The sequence below is a fragment of the Archocentrus centrarchus genome, chromosome 18 (genome assembly GCF_007364275.1).
Source record: "Archocentrus centrarchus isolate MPI-CPG fArcCen1 chromosome 18, fArcCen1, whole genome shotgun sequence".
NCBI classification, from domain to species: domain Eukaryota; kingdom Metazoa; phylum Chordata; class Actinopteri; order Cichliformes; family Cichlidae; genus Archocentrus; species Archocentrus centrarchus.
In genome coordinates, this window is record NC_044363.1 from 5,314,283 (window position 1) to 5,334,093 (window position 19,811).

The following is a 19,811-nucleotide window of genomic DNA, read 5'->3' on the forward strand; positions in this document are numbered from 1 at the left end:
TAAATTCTGAAACTGACTCATGGCTCACTTTGGTTGTAGTACCAGATTGCTCCACTAGAGTGAGCTGATGGTCTACTAAAACCCCAAAACTGCAACCCAAATTCACCGATTCGGATCCTCTCAGCATAAATGCACAGCGACTCTTTCCATCCATCCATCCAGCTCGCCCACCCCAAATTTTCTGTGTGTCGATACTACGCTGTAGTAAATACCACCCAATGTTGTCACACTCCATCATAAATGATTTTCAGCATTTGAACCCACATTCTCATTAGATCTGGACTCTGCCTTCGATCATGAACAAACTTTGTTATATGACTGAACCTATGGTCATGTGTACCTTAATTCTTGTTGAGGATTTTGACTTATCCTCACAGGTCAGGCACAAATATATGAATATTGTCCTTTTTCTTACAGTGGTAAAGAATCCTTTTACAACATCCGGGATCTAGATCGTGAGCTGGATCCAGATCACCACCAAAATTCACTCAACTGTTATTCTGCTGACACAGACAGACCAGCACCACTGAAAACATAACCTCCCTCCACCCATCACTGGGCGAAGCAATAATACAAACACATTTCAACAGTTCTTGAAGTAGTTCTTGGGTTTTTTTAAATGTGTAGTTGAATTTGTTATGAAATATACATTTTTCTGAATCATAATCTTCAAAGTAACTAGTCAGAGTCTCATAAATGCATAAAGTATCAGAAAATGAAAATACCTACAGCAAAGTATCTGAAAACTGTACAGTGCTTGAGTCAGTGTACCTTCCAGTCCTCCTCTCAGAGTTTTGTTGCGGGATTTAAATGGGGAGGTGTTTGACCTTTCACCTCCAGCTAGAGATGGAAGCTGACAGCTGACACACAGCATATGAGAGGCGAACACACTCTGTGAGCTTTCTGTCTCTGAGTGGCCGGCTGACAGACGACATGGACAACACCGACAACCTGTTCCACCCCAGGTACGAACCTCCGAGTCACTGAAGTCACCGCGTTCCTCTGCTCGGTCTGATGTGACGAACATGGACCCTTAAATGGAGTTTAAATCTGCATGTATATAATCTGTTTTTGACGGTGTGGATGAACTTTATACATTTTTAACTGCCCACAACTTAAAATTGTTTTACATATGAAATTGTTAGAGAGTTTTAAAACAGTTTAACTTCTTTTTTATTTTGACTGAGAACACAAAAAGTCTGACAAACCTTCTTTAGGCAGTTAAAACCTCATCACTGTCTTACTGTTCATCAACACGATCCCTTTTCCATGACATTCGACTCTTTCTCTTTGAATGATGCAGAAATGTGTTGTTGTTTTCGTCTCTGTTATTTCATTAGTGCTCAGTTTTAAATATCAGTGGTTTCACGTGTGAGTGTGTGCTGTGCCAGTTGGTGATATTTATAGCAGCAGGCCTCACTGCAGCTGTTGTCTCTCTCTCTGCATGTCAGCTGTTTAGCAGCTGCTGTGTGTGTGTGTGTGTGTGTGTGTGTGTGTGTGTGTGTGTGTGTGTGTGTGTGTGTGTGTGTGTGTGTGTGTGTGTGTGAGTGTGTTTGGTGGTCGTGAACTTGAATCTATTGACTCCGTTTGTGTTTATGGGCATTAATTGCTGTGATGTTTTCAGGGAACTTTTCCCACTTTTGGACGTTAGTGTTATTTTAATACTTCTATCCTGACATTGTTTTGTGCCACCAAAGCAGCTCTGACCCATCAGGGTATGGGCACAGGATGTCTGGGTCTTGTTGTTGTGTAGGTGGATCTTTTGGGTTCTGTCAGTCATGGGGAGGGGGCTCTGTGGACGAGGTTTGTTTTGGTCCGTCCCACAAATGCTTAAGCAGATGGACTCTGGCAAGTTTTATTTCTTGGGCTGTTTTTAAAATTGAACTAAGAAGTTAAACTCTGGGGAATAAAAACCTCCTCAGTGAGAGTGTTTTAGGCTGAGAGTGTAGCATTACCCTAGCGTGCTTTCTGATGGCGAGACAAACGGGACACTCAGACAAAGAGAGCGTAGCGAGAAGATTCAAACCCAGGACCTTGTTGCTGTGAGGCATCAGTGGTGCTCCTCCTGTCAGGTTTATACAGAGTCATATTACCCTGCTGTGTGTTAATGCAACATCTACGTGAATGCCAGGACTCATTATGCACCAACAGCTCCTGCACACGGAGATGACCGATGTTATTCAGTTCACCTGTCACTGGTTTTGATCTTCTAATTTTTCACAGCACAAACTTTAACTTTTCACAGAGGGTGACGCGAAGGTGGAATCAGTGATGGCACAGCTCCAATGAAACTAACACAAAGCAATGACCAGGAACTGATGCAGCAGCCCTGACGTCGCCAACTGGTTTTGAATTCTGAAGCCGCTTTAACTTTAGCATTTTAGAGCCTCACGCCTCCATTAAAGGAGCTTCAGTTTTTGGCTTCATTTTTCATGCCTGGATGATGCAGCTTGGCTACAATAGTGACCAAATATACAGAGAAGAAGCAGCAGAACCGCCCCTGACTTTAATGCAGACATTATTATAGCATCTTTCCCTGCGGTAACAAGCCCAAATGTCAGTTAGCTGTTATCAGTGACATCATAATTAACCAGATTACCTCACTGGTTAACAATGACTTTCATCACCAACATGTTTGTTCTTACGGGCATCATAATCCCTCACTATAACAATAACAGCTAAAGGGGATCTTTGCTGTAATACCACAGAGATAAGCGTGTCAGTGACATTCGAGCGTGTTTATGTATGTAAAGGCTGATTGAGAGAGATCCATCAGAAGTTTTGAATTTATCTTTATGCAAAAATGCTGCCTTCACTGAACTGCTTCTTTCACCACAGATAGCATCTGTGTAAACCTTTGTGGCAGCTCTTTCTATGCTTTCATGTTGTAGCTACCATGATGCTCAGTCTGACTTCTTATCTGCCATTCGGGCTCTTAGCACCTTTCTGGCATTTTGCTTCAGCTGAAGTTCTGTCGTACGGCTTCGTTTGGCGAGATCCGGGGCAGGCATCAGTGAACAACATGAAAAGGAGAAGCAGCTTGCATATGTGTACAAAAAATAGGAAGACCAAAGCATCTTAAATACTGTAACCTATACACGTGGGTGTATATAAATATGCTCAATTTTGGGGCCTGCGGACACCAGATTTTACAGATTATATTTTTTATATGCCACTGGCTCTTCCCTTAAGATTTCCCACTGAAAACCTACACATTAAACTCTGAGAAAACAAAAGGCATACTACAGAGTTTAAGCTCACTGCATATCAAAACCATTCATGGTTATTAAATTAAAACTACACTATATTGCTACACTATATACAAACGTATTTGCTCATCTGCCTTCATGAACTTGAGGGACATCCCATTCTTAATTCATAGGGTTTAATATGACGTCGGACCACCTTTTGCAGCTTTAACAGCTTGAATTCTTCTGGGAAGGCTTTCTACAAAGTTTAGAAGTGTTTATGGGAATTTCTGACCATTCTTCCAGAAGCATATTTGTGAGGTCAGACACTCGTCCAACAACACATGTTGGATGAGAAGGCCTGGCTCACAGTCTCCGCTCTAATTCATCCCAAAGGTGTTCTATCAGGTTGAGGTCAGGACTGGACCTGCTCTGTGCACTGGTGTGCAGTCATGTTGGAACAGGAAGAGGGCCATCCCAAAACGGTTCTTTTTTGTAAATTATGCAAGTTTTTCCAAAACTTCTTCAAAATAGTCCAAATGTGCAAGAATATTAACACACATAATGTCCTGGAGCTACGACAAAGACATATTTAGGAGTTAATAAAAAATATAATGAAGAAATCTGAACTTGGAACAGTCTAAAACATCATAAAATTGTGAAAACAGAACTGAAAAAGAAAGATAGTAAACATGAATAATTCAAATCCGGTCAGTCTTTCTAAAGTCAATCAAAGCTGAATTCTTTGTGAGTTTTTAGGCTCCATGTAAACACAGCTTGTTTCTCTTCAAGCACCAAATAAATAAACAAGCAAAATCACTGGTTATGTCTGAATAAAACCAGTGAATAAACAGAGATGGACAATGTGTTTGATGTCTGGTATCAAACAGGAAGTGCTATGTAGTGTTTCATTTCAGTTTTGAACCCAAAAAAAAAAAATCCCACAAAAAAAACTTCCTATTATTGATTAACTCTGACATTTCACACTGTGTGCTCTTGTGCTACCCTTAGGCAAAGACAAGTCACTCACTTCCTCTCCTGTAAGATATCATCAATATAAACATTTCATCAACGTGTTGGTGACATCATCTCTTGTTTGATTTGTATAATGTCAATCATGGCAGCGACGCACACTGAAAATCCTCAAGCGTGCTTAAGCTGTGTAAATGTTTCCCACTCGATCGTTGTTATTTGATTTTGATTGTCTCGATTCCCTGCACCCCAAATGAACTACCTACAAATGACACCTCAATGAGCTTTTATGACATCCCTAAATCTATAAATATAACAGCTTTGCTGCTATTACAGCTTCCACTCTTATGAGGTTCTTTGCTGTGCAACCTTGCTGATTTATTGAAGGCCCATTTAGAATAACCCCATATTTTAAATGCTCTCATTATGTGTGTATTCCTTTCCTTTCCCTTCTGCTTTAGAGGGAATTTTCTCTGTCGAGTGAGATTCTAATAACCCCAAGTATGTGTTCCAGTTGGTTGTGGGAGTCATAGAGTAGGTACTGGTCTGTGTGTGTGTGTGTGGGTTTTCAGTAAACTTCAGTGTTGAGGCTTCTGTCCACTTTAATAAACACAGCACAGTGCTTCTTTAAGGCCAGTCCACTGATAATATTCATGTGAAATAAACAACTGATTATGCAATACTGTGCAATATACCCATGACAATATGACATGCAATATCAGTGTGAATTGCTCAGGTACCAGACCACTTTCTTTCTTTGTAGCTATTATTATATTCTATTTCTTAATTTATTCTATTTATTTGTAAATGTACACTGTGCATAGTTTCTTTGGCAAGTTGCACTTGAGGAATCTCAGAATCTAATTTTCATTCCTTTAATATTTTACATGATAAGAATGACAATAAAGCTTTTTTGATCCTTTCAAAGGTAACCTTTCATTGATATTCTCTTTGGTGAACCTGATGTTTTTGTTCCCTGAATTGATGTGTTTGGTTTTCAAGTTTTCAAGTTTTGATTTTGACCCCGGTGTTCCATATTTTTAACGTTACTTACCTGGATTAATGAGAACCTACACAGACAAAGTAATGCCTAACATCCACAGGTATGAAAAGTGGAGCCCATGCATAACACCCACCAGGGTGCACTACAAAAACATTTCTGGTCTTAGAGAAGACTGTGGGAGTGACAGGCTCTGCCCATTTACTGCCTAAACTGACTTGGGTAAACTGAGCTTGTTGTGAAACTGTTGGACTTGAGCTTTCTAACTCTTGAATCCTTCAAACTCTCCAGTTTTGTCAGTACATGAAATAATGTTTTTGCCTGTAGTGTCTGTAACTGCCAGCTGCTACAGAATATCCCACTTTTAAATTCTGAAGCATTCACATTTCCCAAAGAAAACTGAATGAGACTTCAGAGATCTTTTGGGAAGCTCAGTCAGACCATTAACAAAGCCCTTCAAAGACAGGCCAAATAACATTTTACACTGAAGGCATGGATGGGGATTGAACTTATCATCTTTAGCTTACAGGACTACACAACACCTTAGCACTTGCCTACCATACCCTGGTTTATCATTGCTAGCTGTGTTACCATCCACCAAGATACGCTCCAAACAGGTCTGGCCAAAGCTACCTATCTTGGCTTGTGAGGTCATGTATTTCAACAGCCTATAATACTCTCTAAACTGTGAAATCATCACTCGATTTAAAACAGTTGCTTTGTGACTATGATGTTTAAGTATTGGTAGACTTTATCCATCTACTGTCTGGATCGTGGATTGAACCTGTGAGGTTTAGGTTAACAAGACCAATGCCGTTCCACTTTGTCACCACGCCAAATTATAGTGGTAGCTGCTTTTCTGTGAAGGCTTTCTGCAAGATGTGTGGGAATTTTTTCCCATACATGCATTCTAGTTTTTTACAAAGTTGTTTGGTGGGGTTGAGGGCTCTTTGCAGGCTAATTAAGTTTTTCTACACTAAACTCATCCATCCATGGCTTTATGGGCTTTTTTGGTGGACTGTGGCTCAGTCACATAAATAGAAAAGCACCTTCCAAAATGTCTCATAAGCTGAGGCATTACAATTTTCCTTTCCTTTATGTGGCCTAGGAATTTTGTCCATATAGTGTTGCATATAGTGAGTGTATTGTTGTCTACACATCTGGCCAAGTCCTAACTGGCAACTACGTATATAGCAATTGCTGCATGTGGCATGCTTTAAAGCACCATCCATTCATCTATCTTCTGACTGGCATATCTGGTTCACTGCTGGGGGGGCGGGGTTGGAACCTATCGTAGTCGGACAGTTCCTTGGACAGTACCTTTATGGTGCTTCATTTTACCAGAATCAATGAAAGTTAATTCCTCCTCCAGATCAGTGGCAGTAATTATGTCTGTTTCTCTATTTGTTTTGTCTGTCAGTCTGGAAGCTGCTGTCATGAAGCTGGATCCAGAGGATGGCGAGCAGATCATGGAGTACTTCAAAACCCACGCGCTGCTGAGCAGAGAGAAAGCTCGTAAGACCCGAACTGTGCAAGAGAGCAGAATTCATTTGTTATTCATCAGCCACATTACAGAGTTACTCACCAACTAAAAAAAAAAAAAACCCATTGGAATTAAGGCTTAGGTATCAAGAGGCAATGCATCCTCTTGTGGGTGAGATGAAACCTTCGTCTTTGTGTGTTTCAGTCCTGCAGGCGTCGGTCAGAGAACAGAAGAAGCTGCTGGTGGAAAATGCTAAACTGAAGAAGGACATTGAACAGCTGAAAACTCAGCTGCAGGATAAACAGAGGAGACGTGCCGGTACATACACATCCATACTTTGATACTTCATCAACAATAAGTATCTAAACAATCAATAAATTATCAATAAAATTGTGTATTTAACTTCCTCTAAACTTTTATTCACATTTTTAGAGAATGGTTTCTTGTCTTCACATACAAAGATTAGTGATTGCAAGTTCTCTACAGGGATGTTTTACTGCTGTTTTGCAGTCCGATTCTAGTCTTGATGATTTCTAAATTCTTTAATATCACAACTTTGAACACACACACACACACACACACACACACACACACACACACACACACACACACACACACACACACACTCGCTTATCACTGCTCCAACTTTCGGGGGATCACACTCCTCAGCCTCCCTGGTAAGGTCTATGCCAGGGTGCTGGAAAGGAGGGTCCCCCGTTAGTCAAACCTCCGATCCAAGAGGAACAATGCAGTTTTCGTCCTGGTCGTGGAACGCTGGACCAGCTCTTTATCCTCTCAAGGATATTCGAGTGTGCGTGGGAGTTTGCCCAACCAGTCTACATGTACTTTGTGGACTTGGAGAAGGCATTCAACCATGTCCCTCGGGGTATCCTGTGGGAGGTCCTGCAGGAGTATGGGGTGTCTGGCCCATTGTTGTGGGCCATTCAGTCCCTGTATAACTGCAGTGAGAGCTTGGTTTGTATAGCTAGCAATAAGTCGGACTCGCTTCCTGTAGGTGTTGGACTCCATCAGGGCTGCCCTTTGTCACAGATTCTGTTCATAATTTTTATGGATAGAATTTCTAGGCATAGCCAGGTGGCGGAAGACTTCTTCCTTGGTGGCCTCAGAGTATCATCTCTGCTCTTTGCAGATGATGCGGTCCTGTTGGCTTCATCAGGGGGTGGCCTCCAGCTCGCAGTGGAACGGTTCGCAGCCGAGTGTGAAGTGGCTGGCATGAGAATCTGAGACCATGGTCCTCAGCTGGAAAAGGGTGGAATACCCTCTCTGGCTCAAGGACGAGTTCCTGCCCCAGGTGGAGGAGTTCAAATATCTCAGGGTCTTGTTCACGAGTGACGGGAGAAGGGAGCGGGAGACTGGCTGACGGATTGGGGCTGCTTCTGCAGTGATGCGAACGCTGCACCAGTCTGTCATGGTGAAGAGGGAGCTGAGTGTAAAAGCAAAGCTGTCGATTTACTGGTCAATTTACGTTACTACCCTCACCTATGGTCACGAGCTTTGGGTAGTGACTGAAAGAATAAGATCGTGAATATAAGCGGCAGAAATGAGTTTCCTTCGGAGGGTGGCTGGCCTCTCACTTAGAGATAGGGTGAGGAATGTGGCCATTCGGGAGGGGCTCAGAGTAGAGCCGCTTCTCCTCCACATTGAGAGGAGCCAGTTGAGGTGGCTCGGGCATCTGATTAGGATGCCTCCTGGGGGCCTCTTGGGTGAGGTGTTCCAGGCATGTCCCACCGGGAGGAGGCCCCGGGGTAGACCCAGGACACGCTGGAAAGATTATATCTCTCGGCTGGCCTGGGAACACCTTGGGCGAGCAGATACTTGTCACAGAGATGTTTGCTACCCATAAATGAGACTACAGAAGTTGCTGTCCAACTGTAGCCTCAGTTTCCTGTTCTTAGCTGTTGATAAAACACATTCAAAAGACCTTCAGTCTTTCTGTTCCCTTTTTACTCTTCAAGAATTCAAGCTTTAACATCTCATTCTGTGACATTGTTAGTCATTGGTGATGTCACATCATAAGAATTCACAATACTTTCTGAACCCTGACAAGTCAAGTCACTTTAAACATTTGCTTTTGACATTCATGCTTAACAGCCACATTGCAGCTCTGCTACTTTAGGGTCATGCCCAAACAAAGAGTTCTCATTCTCATGAAGTGAGGTTTATAATGGGAAACCTAGACTTCTGCTTACATCGCTGGTGGAGTTGTGAATAGCATCTTCAAGAAAACAGTGCTCAGAGATGTGACATGTCTTATAGTTACTGACCACGCAACATCTCGGGGCACTACTTGGGGTATGGATGGGGATTGAACCCATTATATTTGGCTTAAGAGACCAATGCCTTACCACCTGGCTACCACACCTTGATGCTGGTGTGGTCAGTTTAAGCTTTTGATTCAAAGATTGATAGCTCCATATTTCCATGTTGTTTACAGCACATTCTGACCCTACCAGTGGTGCAGCACAAATCTAGACTCTTTAGACCAGGCAACACATACAGAGATTCATTCCTTTGATATTAGATCTGCTCAGATTAAATCACTATTTAGGCCAATTCTTGGCTTCAAGAATTCTGATATCACATTTTGTGACCTCATCTACTTCAATCTTTGTTGCTAAGCATCTCATTGTGTGATATTGTTAGTCATTGATGATGCCACACCATTAGAGCCCAACCTTTCATTTACGAGGCTCCTTCAGTTCTAAAGCAACCAATGGAGGGTCTCATGTATACAACACCTAGTGAGTCTGTTCCCTTGGAGATGGTCCTGATGGTTGCTGACCCACTATTGATCATGTGAGTCTTCACCCAATGTGTAAAACAAAGTGTGAGTCATTACTGCCACCAGGATTGGGTGGGTGGCTCACATGATAGCCCCATCCAGTCATCGTGCGAGTTATTGAGGTCACATGACTCAAGGTGAACGTGGAGGTTAAGTCACTTAAGATGGGATCTCAAGACTGCATTATTGGTGATGGATAGATTATTGTCACGCCCACCACCTCTGTTCAGTGATGGTCATTTATACTGGATGCAGACAGCCTCCTTTATAACTTTCAAACTCAATGTCTTCTCAGTCCAAAAAGAAGTAGAAGAAGTGTCTTTTCTCCTTTCAGAGCAGGTGTACCAATGAGTCTTGTTGAGGTGGCTCTCCTGTGTTGGGCCATGCATATGTGAAGTGATGTAAAGCACTTCACATATGCGATGCTTTACTGCATATGTTGCCATATAAGGGCCAACAAGGTTTTCCCCTCTATTTCATGTTGTTTCCTTTGCATCGATGAGGGCACATTCTGGATAACAACATGCTTTAAGTGCTTACATTTCTTGTAGTGGTAGTCACAGACAACAAAAATAAAGAGTGGGCTTGAGATGTTACATTGCGGTTACAGATATGTACATTTCAAGTCCACACTCATAGACATGGATGGGGATCGAACCCATCTAACTTGGTCTGGCAGACCAACACCTTACCACTCAGCCACCATGCCTTTTCACAGCATGGTGTTGCCGGAACCTTTTTGTAATTCAGGATAGCTAAAGGCTCTTGACCCTGGTATTCGAATGTTGCAACAGGCAACAGACAAGGCAGGACTTTTCCAATCTTCTGTTGTCCAATTTTGGTGAGCCTGTGTGAACTGCAGCTTCAGTTTCCTGTTCTTAGCTGACTGAAAAGGCAACTGGTGTGATCTTGTGCTGTAGTCCATCTGGTTCAAGGTTTGATGTGTTGCTCCTCTGCATACCTTGCATACCCTACCCCACACATGAATTCTGAAACTTTTGTGTTTTCCAGAAGGTTGACAGAGGTTATAGAGGATGTCCAAACATAATATGAGTAACATTTTAAGTTTGTTTGGAGACTCATGAGGAGCTCTGGCATCCTGTACTTCTCTGTTCCAGTTATTCCAACTTCCAGCCAAACGTGGTGTGGTATCTGTTCCAAAAAGTAACTAATCATGACACAGCATTTGTTCAAAACTGCCCCCCCCCTAGCCAAGGTCCCAACTATGGGCCAACCTAATTCCTCAATTTGTTCCAGTTTCCTCTTTGACACTTTTTGAGAGCTCAGAACTTCAGTGAGACTTTGAGTATTGATTAATTGATCCTTCCTTTGCTTTATTTTAAAATAGCAATTGTTGAAAACAGTTAAAGAAAATTATTTTAGACTCACATGAGGTTTGCTGAGCTAACCATAGTGTTCTTTTCTGAGAAGAACACTAGCTTCCTTTAACAGATTTTAATACATTCTGAGGGCATGGAGCTAAAAATAACATTAATTTTCAAATTTTTTTTTTTTGAGATTCTGCTGCAGTAACTACCTGATGCCGGTCCCAAGCCCAGATAAATGGGGAGGGTTGCTACAGTAGGAAGTGAGGATACACATGAGGACTGCCAACTTGGTCAGTCTGAAAGATGGGCAGGAGCACTTCCTCTCCATCTCCTTTCATTCTTGTTTTGAATGGGGCTGACCTTCTGCCTCCCAGAAAACTAATGCCGGCAGAACCACCCACCCCCACAGAAAAGAGTGAGCACCAGGTTTCTCTTTCCTTTCTTTGAATTGGACTCACATTGGTGATACTTCCGTTATGATGGTGCCTGTGTTTGACTTTGCCACTGCTGCCTGCAGTTTGTCCCACTCTGCTCTAGTGCTATTTTTCTCTGCTCTACTGTTTTCACTCTGTTGTCAATGATGGGTCAAGATACCTCATGGTTATTCCTTCATTAGTCAGCCTCAGGTGTCCGGTTGAGAAGGAGGTCTCACTGCAGTGTTTCTGAGCCAATTCTCATGTTGTTGAGTGAAGGTCGAACATTTTTCTTTGTTTGAACTACAGCTGATTAAAGTTGGTAGCAAGGATCCTTTATACAGTGCTGTGGTGAAGCGTCCACCTGGCCCAAATAACTTGTTTTTAAATGAGTTCAGTGACTTCTTGTCTTCCACTGTGAAGCGGTCCAGAATGGTTATTGTTGGGGATTTTAACATCCACATTGATGATGACTCTGACCTCTTTGGAAGAGGTTTTTTATCATGGATTATTTTCATTTCATTTTACCCAGCATGTGCCTGGCCCCACACATACCAAAGGACACACACTGGACCTTGAGGGCATCTTTTTTCCCCTGGTCATCATTGTATCCTTTTTAACTTGTCTTTTCATGTCACTCTGTCTGATGTGTCGTTAGCTCTTGCAAAAAAATTCCTCAACATTGACCGAACATGCAACATCTCAACTGTCTAGGCTTTCAAGACTTCCATGACTGCCTCCCCAGGGTTTGGGCACAGTTTCTTATGGTGGTCAAGCTCTGAGTTGGCAGAACAGGAAACAGGAAATAATGATGTGTCTAGACTAACACCATTCTTAGATGATGCCGCCTCAAGTTGCCCTTCTGTGGGCTGTTCTCCCTTTTTACCTCTTTTCCTCAGATTCTCTCAACAAATCCCTTCCCCTGTTGTTTACCAATATTTGCATTTAACTACTTTATTTCATTTAAATAATTTCTTCATTATATAGCGATTTATATGTTGTTGTTGTATGTTGTTGTGTTGCTTTGTTAAAAAAAAAAATACCACCATGACATGGATAAAAGAGAGCCTGTCATTAGTGGGCAGTTAAGCTATGATCTTCACTAACTTAAATACTGATTTGGAAGGTTACATGTCTGGGAGTCACAGGACAAGTAACCATCGAAATCAATACTAGGGACATGGATGGGGATTGAACCCATGCACATTGGTTATTATAACCAAGGCCTTACCACTCAGCCACCATGTCTCACTTTGTGGTGCTTGACCTGAAACTTTAATTTAAGGTAGGATGATCCCCACCCCTCATGCTTTCACGTTGCAAATTTTGACCCTGCCATCTGAACGTTGCAGCAGAAATTGAGACTCATCAGACTGGGCAACATTTTCCCAATGTTCTTTCGTCCAATTTTTGGAGAACCTTTGTGAACTCCCGCTTCACTTTCCTGTTCTAAGCTGATCAGGGCTAAGACTGGGAAACTGGAAAAAGCTGTATTCAGAAAGCTCTTCTGCATACTTCAGATTAGATTAGATTAGATTAGATTAGATTAGATTAGATTAGATTAGATTAAACTTTATTATTCCTTTAGGAGGGTTCCATCAAGACAATTAAAGTTCCAGCAGCACTTGTAAATTATAGGCACACAAGCAGAGGTATAGTCAGAAATATAGTCAGTCAGAAATATACAAGAAATATACAGAAATATACAAACAAATTAATAAATATAGAAATAATAAACAAAGATAAAACAAAGACAGGGGAACACTGGTTGCAGTGAGTGGTCATTTGAGTTATGATGTATCTTGGACATGCTCGTATCTTAAAGGACAGATTACTTATCCCAAATTTTGCCTCCACCAGAAGACTCCACACATGAATTCTATCACTTTTGTGTGTTCCAGAGAAGGTTGACAGAAGTTATAGAGGATATGCAGACACAGGATAATTAACAGTTTACACAGAAACAGAGGATGGGATTTGGACTCCAAGACCAACACCTTGTCTTGTTGAGACCACTCTACCTCTTTTCCATTAAATGCTCTTCTTGAATATTTGGTGTTGGGAAGTGAGAGCTGGCATAGCTGCAGGCCATGAAACCTGTTATGTCACATATAAGGCACAGATGATCTCTGGTTATCAAGACCAATGCCTTACCACTTGGCCACCACCCCAGTGAGATGGTGTGCTTTTGCCATACAGAAATACATTTCCTAGACACGTCCTTTAAGGGGAGACCTTAAGGGTGAGGTCAAGTTCATGTTCATGATTATTGTAGCAATTCCAGCAACACAGTTGATAGGAATTTGTCTTATTGTGCTCACATATACCACAAGACACATACAACACACAACACAGCACAACGAATACAAAAGTACAAAATACAAAAGTACATCTAACAGATCAAACTTATAAAAGTAATGCAATGTAACAGAGTACGTGTATACTTACCTTTAAAATGTGTTTTAGCACAGTCCAGACTCAATTCATATTGTAATACATACATATAGTTTCAGTCCATAATACATTCACATTTTATGATGTAGGTAAACTGAATTAACAAGAGGTTCAGTGCATATTGAAGTGTCTAACAGCTTGGAGGTGGGTACTGTCCCTGAAACGTGATGCTCTGCTAATAATATTCATGTGTCTTTTGTTTGATGGGAGAAGAATGAGCAGGTGATTTGTCAGGTGGGAGGGGTCAATGAAGAAGCATGGTGTTTCAGGTGGCACAGTGTGACGCTATGGAAGGGCAGACTGCCCTGATGATGTTGGAGGCTCTATGCAGCACTTCTTCAAGCCTGACTATTTGTGTTACCGTACCAAATCAGGATGGAGAAAGTAAGCACGCTCTCTATGACAGCGCTATAAAAATTGATTATACCTTCCTGACTGACCCCATATTTCCTTAGCTGATAGAGGAAGTAAAGTTTCTGGGGTGAAGTAGAACAGGTCATCTACTAATCACAAGCTCGGTAGTTCAGTCCTGAGTTCCTCCAGTCCACATGTGATGGTGTCCTTGTGGTGTAAAAAACTTTAAAGCCGTGGGATAAAGTGCAGTGTTAGTTGGTGACTTCCCCAGTTGAAAATGTGCATGTTCTTATTTCAGAGACATGTTTTTTTTTCTCTCAAAAAAGTCTCAAACTCAGCCCTCAGATAAACTAACAGAGTAGCTCAGAAACACATTGACAGCTGTGGCTGATTTTCTTTGCTCTGAGCTGCTTCATGTGGAGTGCGGTCATTTTTAAAGAGCAGAGAATCAGAATTATTCACAGAGGGAAACATTTAATTTAATACAACAGAAAAGCTTTAAGTCAGAATCTTTGAAGTTTCATCTAAAAGATAACAGCAGACACTGATTTCCTCCATTATTTTTTATTTTTTTGCTGATGATGCAATGCTTTGTCTCTTTCAGCCAAAACTCTGCTCTCTTCGGCTCCGCCTCCTCAGACCCTTAACTCCGCCCCCACCACACCTGCCAATCAACTTCCTTCCTCTGCAGGAGCAACAGCTGCCCTTCTTGCAAATCCTCTCCCTTCTTCCTCTTCCTCACATGAGCGGAGAGACAAACAGAGCAGGAGGAGGAGAGGAGAGAGGAAAGGTGTCTCTACAGCTCCTTCCACCTCGGACCTTCTTTCTCTGGGGGCGGAGTCTCGGGTCGACGTATCACGGCTGGACCTGAGGGTCGGGCGAATCCTCAGCGTCCGCCACCACCCGCTGGCCGAAGCCATGTTCGTGCAGGAGGTGGACGTGGGAGAAAACGGCCCCCGGACGGTGGTCAGCAAGCTGGGAGGGAAAACAGACCCTGAGGAGGTGACGTGACGTTATTCTCAAAATTATCATCAAACTTTTTATTCAAAATGTTACACACGTACTTCTACATAACCTATAAACTGTATGCTAATCACTTATAAAACTGTTATTGAAATATTGCAGTAGTTTAATGTTATCTAGTTGTTATTCTAGTTGCTGTTATTATTATTTCACCTTTAATTTATTGTCAAAATATTGACTTTTTTTATCTATGAAACTTTTTAATTTAATAGTTTTAATTTAACAATGGCAAATTTATTTATTTATTGTTAAACACACACACGCACACACACAGTGGCGGTTTCTGATATGGGCGACATGGGCAGCCGCCCAGGGCGGCATTTCATCTAGGGCGGCATGACCGCCCCCCTCCCCCCAACGCATTGCGATCGCCGCAGCAACGCCTACCGCACTGCTCCACTTGTGGGATAATGGGCGCCCTCTGCTTGCTGTGTATTGCATGTAGCTTTCTGCCATGGTCAGACAGGTTGTAACAGAAGAAAAAGGGCAGGCGGGGGATTCTCTCTCTGTCTCGCTGTCACTGCTTCACTCGATCGTCACACACACAGCGCTGCCCCGCCCCCTTCTCCTCTCAGCCTGGGGTGCGAGTCGAGTGAAGCAGTGATGGCGTGAGAGTGAGACTGTCAGCCGGGTTCATTCATTCATGCCTGTACAGTTTGGGCCTGGTTACAGCCAACAGTAACCGCTGAATTATAAATAAAGGCGACTTTTGCTGGCAGTCTCTCGCCAAACCTTTCATCCTCACGGACACTGTCATATCAAGATTAACGCGAAGTGTATGTCCTAATATTGAAAAGTTTTGCGAGATCTCGCAAAAGTAACTCAGGATCTCGCAAAACTTTTGCGAGATATGCAAAACTGACTCTTTTTTTTTTTTTTCCTCCCATGTTCCACAGAATGAATCTGTGCGTCTAATAAAATTAGATGCACACAACTGATAGAACACAAAGCCAATTTCATTTATAATACTGTAAATATGGTCATTAAATCACAGCATTTGTGTGAACCCGAATCCTGATAAAAAAAATAACACAAATACGAATCTAGACAGTTTGGACAAATGTTGGTGGATGGCGCAGTGTTGCCAGATTGGGCAGCTTGTGAACACATTGGGGTGGAATATTATATAGATATTTCTATATAATTATAAAATTATATAGATATATAATTTTACAATAAAAACTTCCTAAAAACCTACCAAATATGGTGAAAAGCAGCCAAAATTTTAACAAGTTACCCAAAGCTTGTATATTTAAATATATATCACACCTGGTGCTATTAACATGAGTTTCAGTGGAGGTTTTGTTGTGTTGGGCTGGCAACTGTCAGTCAGATCTGACAACCCTGGGGATGGGCGGTGGTGGTGGCGAATTGTGGCAGATGGAAAGGAAAAGGTCAAAGCCATCAGGTGCACAGTTTAGGAAAAAGAGAAAAGAAGAAGAGGAGAAACAAGCAAAGATAAAGGTAAGCAGAAGCTGTGTAATATTTCAGTTTCTTCCATGTTTTTTCAAATAAAAATTTAAAAGAAGGCCCTGTGACAGGCTGGCGACCTGTTCAGGGTGTACCCTGCCTCTCGCCCTATGACAGCTGGGATAGGCTCCAGCCCCCCCACGACCCTGACCAGGATAAGCGGAAGCGAATGGATGGATGGATGGAAATTTAAAAGAAATTCTGAGTGTGCCTGTGATGGTGGGGGGACCTTCTGTTAAAGCCTGTCTGTCAGACCATGGCAGAAAGCTACATACACCACACAGCAGTCGCTCATTACCCCCCCAAGTGTAGTAGTGCGGCGATCGCTATTGTGTGTGTGTGTGTGTGGGGGGGGGGGGGGGCGCCGGCGGGGATGCTCGCCCAGGGCGCCAAACAGGCTAGGACCGCCACTGCACACACACACACACACACTCACTACGTATTATAGTTTTTTTAGTATTTTGAGTATTTTTGAAATATTATTTTTTTCTCCCAAATTCCTTTTTGATAAATGTTAACAAAAAAGAAAATCACCTCTCTCTGTCTCTCTGCAGCTTCAGGGCTCTTTAGCTGTATTGCTGTGCAACGTAAAGGCCTGTAAGCTGAAGGGCGTGGTTTCCCAGGCCCGCCTCCTCTGCTGCTGCACCTCTGATGACTGCATTGAACCATTATTCCCGCCCACAGGCTCCGCCCCAGGAGACAGAGTCACCTTTCTCAACTACCCTGGTAACTATGTAGCATCAAAATATCTGTGCATGAATTAAACAGCATTTTAAAAGCAGTTTATATAAGTTATTATATTAATAATTTAAATTAAATGAAACTGACTTAACACGGAAGTAGACAAGAAAAAATTTCTGTCAACAATGACTTTTTAAAGCAAAAAAGAGACAAAAAAATTCTGATAACATATCAACTAAAAAACTAAATGTTGCATAAATTAATAAATATATTATTAAATGGGACTTATGGTGGAACTTATATAATGCTTTTCAGCTCTATTTGAGACTCAAACTGCTTTCTTACTACAAGCCTGATTCACCCAATCACGTGCACAGTCAGCGCCTTTTTCTGTGCCTAAACATTTCAAATATTCACACTCTAACACTCCAATGGAGGCATCATGGACAACTCGGGGTTCAGTATCTTGACCAACAGGTTTGACATGCAGATCGAATCACCAACCTTTAGATTAACAGATGACCTGCATCATATCACTTTAAAAAATTGTTATTGACCAAAATTTTAAATAACAAAGTAAACCCTCTGAAGGGTGGCTGGCCTCTCCCTTAGGGATAGGGTGAGTGCAGCTCAGAGTAGAGCTGCTGCTCCTCCATATCAAAAGGAGCCAGTTGAAGTGGTTTGGGTATTTGATTAGGATGGCTCCTGGGTGAGCTGTTCTGGGCATGTCCTACTGGGAGGAGGCCCTGGGGCAGACCCAGGACACGCTGGAGAGATTATATCTCTTGGCTGGCCTGGGAACGCTTTGGTGTTCCCGTGGACGAGCTGGAGGCGGTGGCTGGGGAGAGGGAGGCCTGGGCTGCTCTGCTTTGGATGCTGCCCCCGCGACCCAGTTCCGGATAATTGGAAGAAAATGGATGGATGGATGGAAGTAAACATTAAAGTAAAAGTGCTTACCTTTCTACAGTGATCTGACACATCAGACTTTAAACTACATACCAGTTTTTAAATTGTATTGTTGATGTAAAGTAAAACCAGTGTTATGATCAATAATTTATGCCATCCTTTTCCCTTTAAATTGTCCTCATGTGTGACGCAAGTTTGATGCAGGAAGAAGTGATAAAAATGGGAGAGAACGCTCATGAGCAAAAACAAACAAACAAAATAAAACAAAACAAAAAACAAGACATCCTCTTTCCTATTGGTGGAAAAATGCACCATATCAACCAGTCAAAATAATTATATGGCAGTGTGTGCCATTTAGTTTCTGAGGAGCAGGTGAAAGGGAGACAGTGATGGTGATAGTGAGTTTTGAGATTTGAGACATTTTAGTGTGTTTTGACTGCACAGATGCTAACTAAAAAGCCACCAAAGGCACGCTCAAATGTAAACGCTTTGTTCAGGTGTACAACAAGCGGAGTGGCACACCTGGAAGTGTCAGGACTGGGATGGGCCCCTCTGTGTTGTGGTGGAAAGTAAATTGTGTGGCGTCTTATTGTGAGGCCTGATTGTTCTGTAAATAGTTGTACTAAAACACCTGAACCATTGCCTGAATTTGAATTTAAATGAATTTAAATTTAAATTTGTACAAAGATTTTGTACAAGAGAATCACAACTTATATTTGTATTTTAATTTTTTAAAATGTGGTTTCCAAAGTAAAAACTTTTTTCTACTCTGATTTTATATTTTTTGTGATTTTTGTTTCAATGTGTTAATACAGTATGTAAAAAAACAAAAACAAAACAAAAACTAAGATGCATAGTATTACTGTTATTGGACATTTAACATTTGATTAGGATATGATCTGGAATATATGACACAACTTTTGACTCAGTTTGATCACTCAGTTCACCCATAAGATGACCATAAAATCAAAGTTATATTGGACAATAGGATCTCTGTGTTATCGCAGTGATTCACTGTTTAGAGAGAGACATATTTGTGAGACAGACAAAGTTCAAATCAGTTAAATCATTTGGCGGGGGCGGGGTTTGTTATGCCCGGCACCACTGACTGCAAGCAGCTGTAGTTTGCTGTGTCAGTGAATCCAATACCAAACACAGTAGTAGATGATGTCCCTGTTCTTAATCTGCAGTACAAAACCATGTGGGACCCTTTAGGTTTCCCTCACGGTTTCTCTCTTCTTGTGTCCAGGTGAGCCGGACAGGGAGCTGCAGTCCAAGCAGAAGGTTTGGGAGCTTCTCCAGCCGGACCTGCAGGTGGACGGCAGGGGCGTGGCCAACTACAAAGGCTGCAGCTTTGAGGTGAAGGGCAAGGGGCTGTGCCGGGCCCCCTCCCTCACCAACTGCATCATCAGATAGAAACTTTAATTGTGGAAAGCCTGCACACTGCTGTGGTACATGCTTGTTCTGAATAAACATCTGTTTCCTTGGGTGTTTTGTTATACATGAATTTAAAGAAACTCATCATTGTGTTGGGTTGGGGTACATTATTTGCTGACACTGGACACTGTTCAAACAAAGGACTTAAAGCAATGAAATAAATCCTTAAAGGCATAAATAAAACTGAAAGTATTGATCGCTGGCTCATCAATATGCCACAAACAAACAAAAAAAAAACACTGAATCCATGAGAAATATTTAATTTGTGTTTTACCAAATGTAACACAGTTACATGAAAC

The 19,811-nt window shown here is 42.0% G+C and overlaps 1 protein-coding gene across 1 annotated transcript; it reads left to right on the forward strand.

Annotated features, from left to right (window-relative positions):
* Positions 1 to 873: 873 nt before the first annotated feature.
* On the forward strand, positions 874 to 19,665 carry aimp1b (aminoacyl tRNA synthetase complex interacting multifunctional protein 1b). The gene is made up of 6 exons (XM_030753970.1): positions 874 to 965; positions 6,581 to 6,675; positions 6,848 to 6,961; positions 14,600 to 14,997; positions 17,043 to 17,214; positions 19,325 to 19,665. Exons 1-6 carry the CDS (start codon positions 934 to 936, stop codon positions 19,489 to 19,491), a joined length of 978 nt encoding a protein of 325 aa, XP_030609830.1. The 5' UTR covers positions 874 to 933; the 3' UTR covers positions 19,492 to 19,665.
* The last annotated feature ends 146 nt before the right edge of the window (positions 19,666 to 19,811 follow it).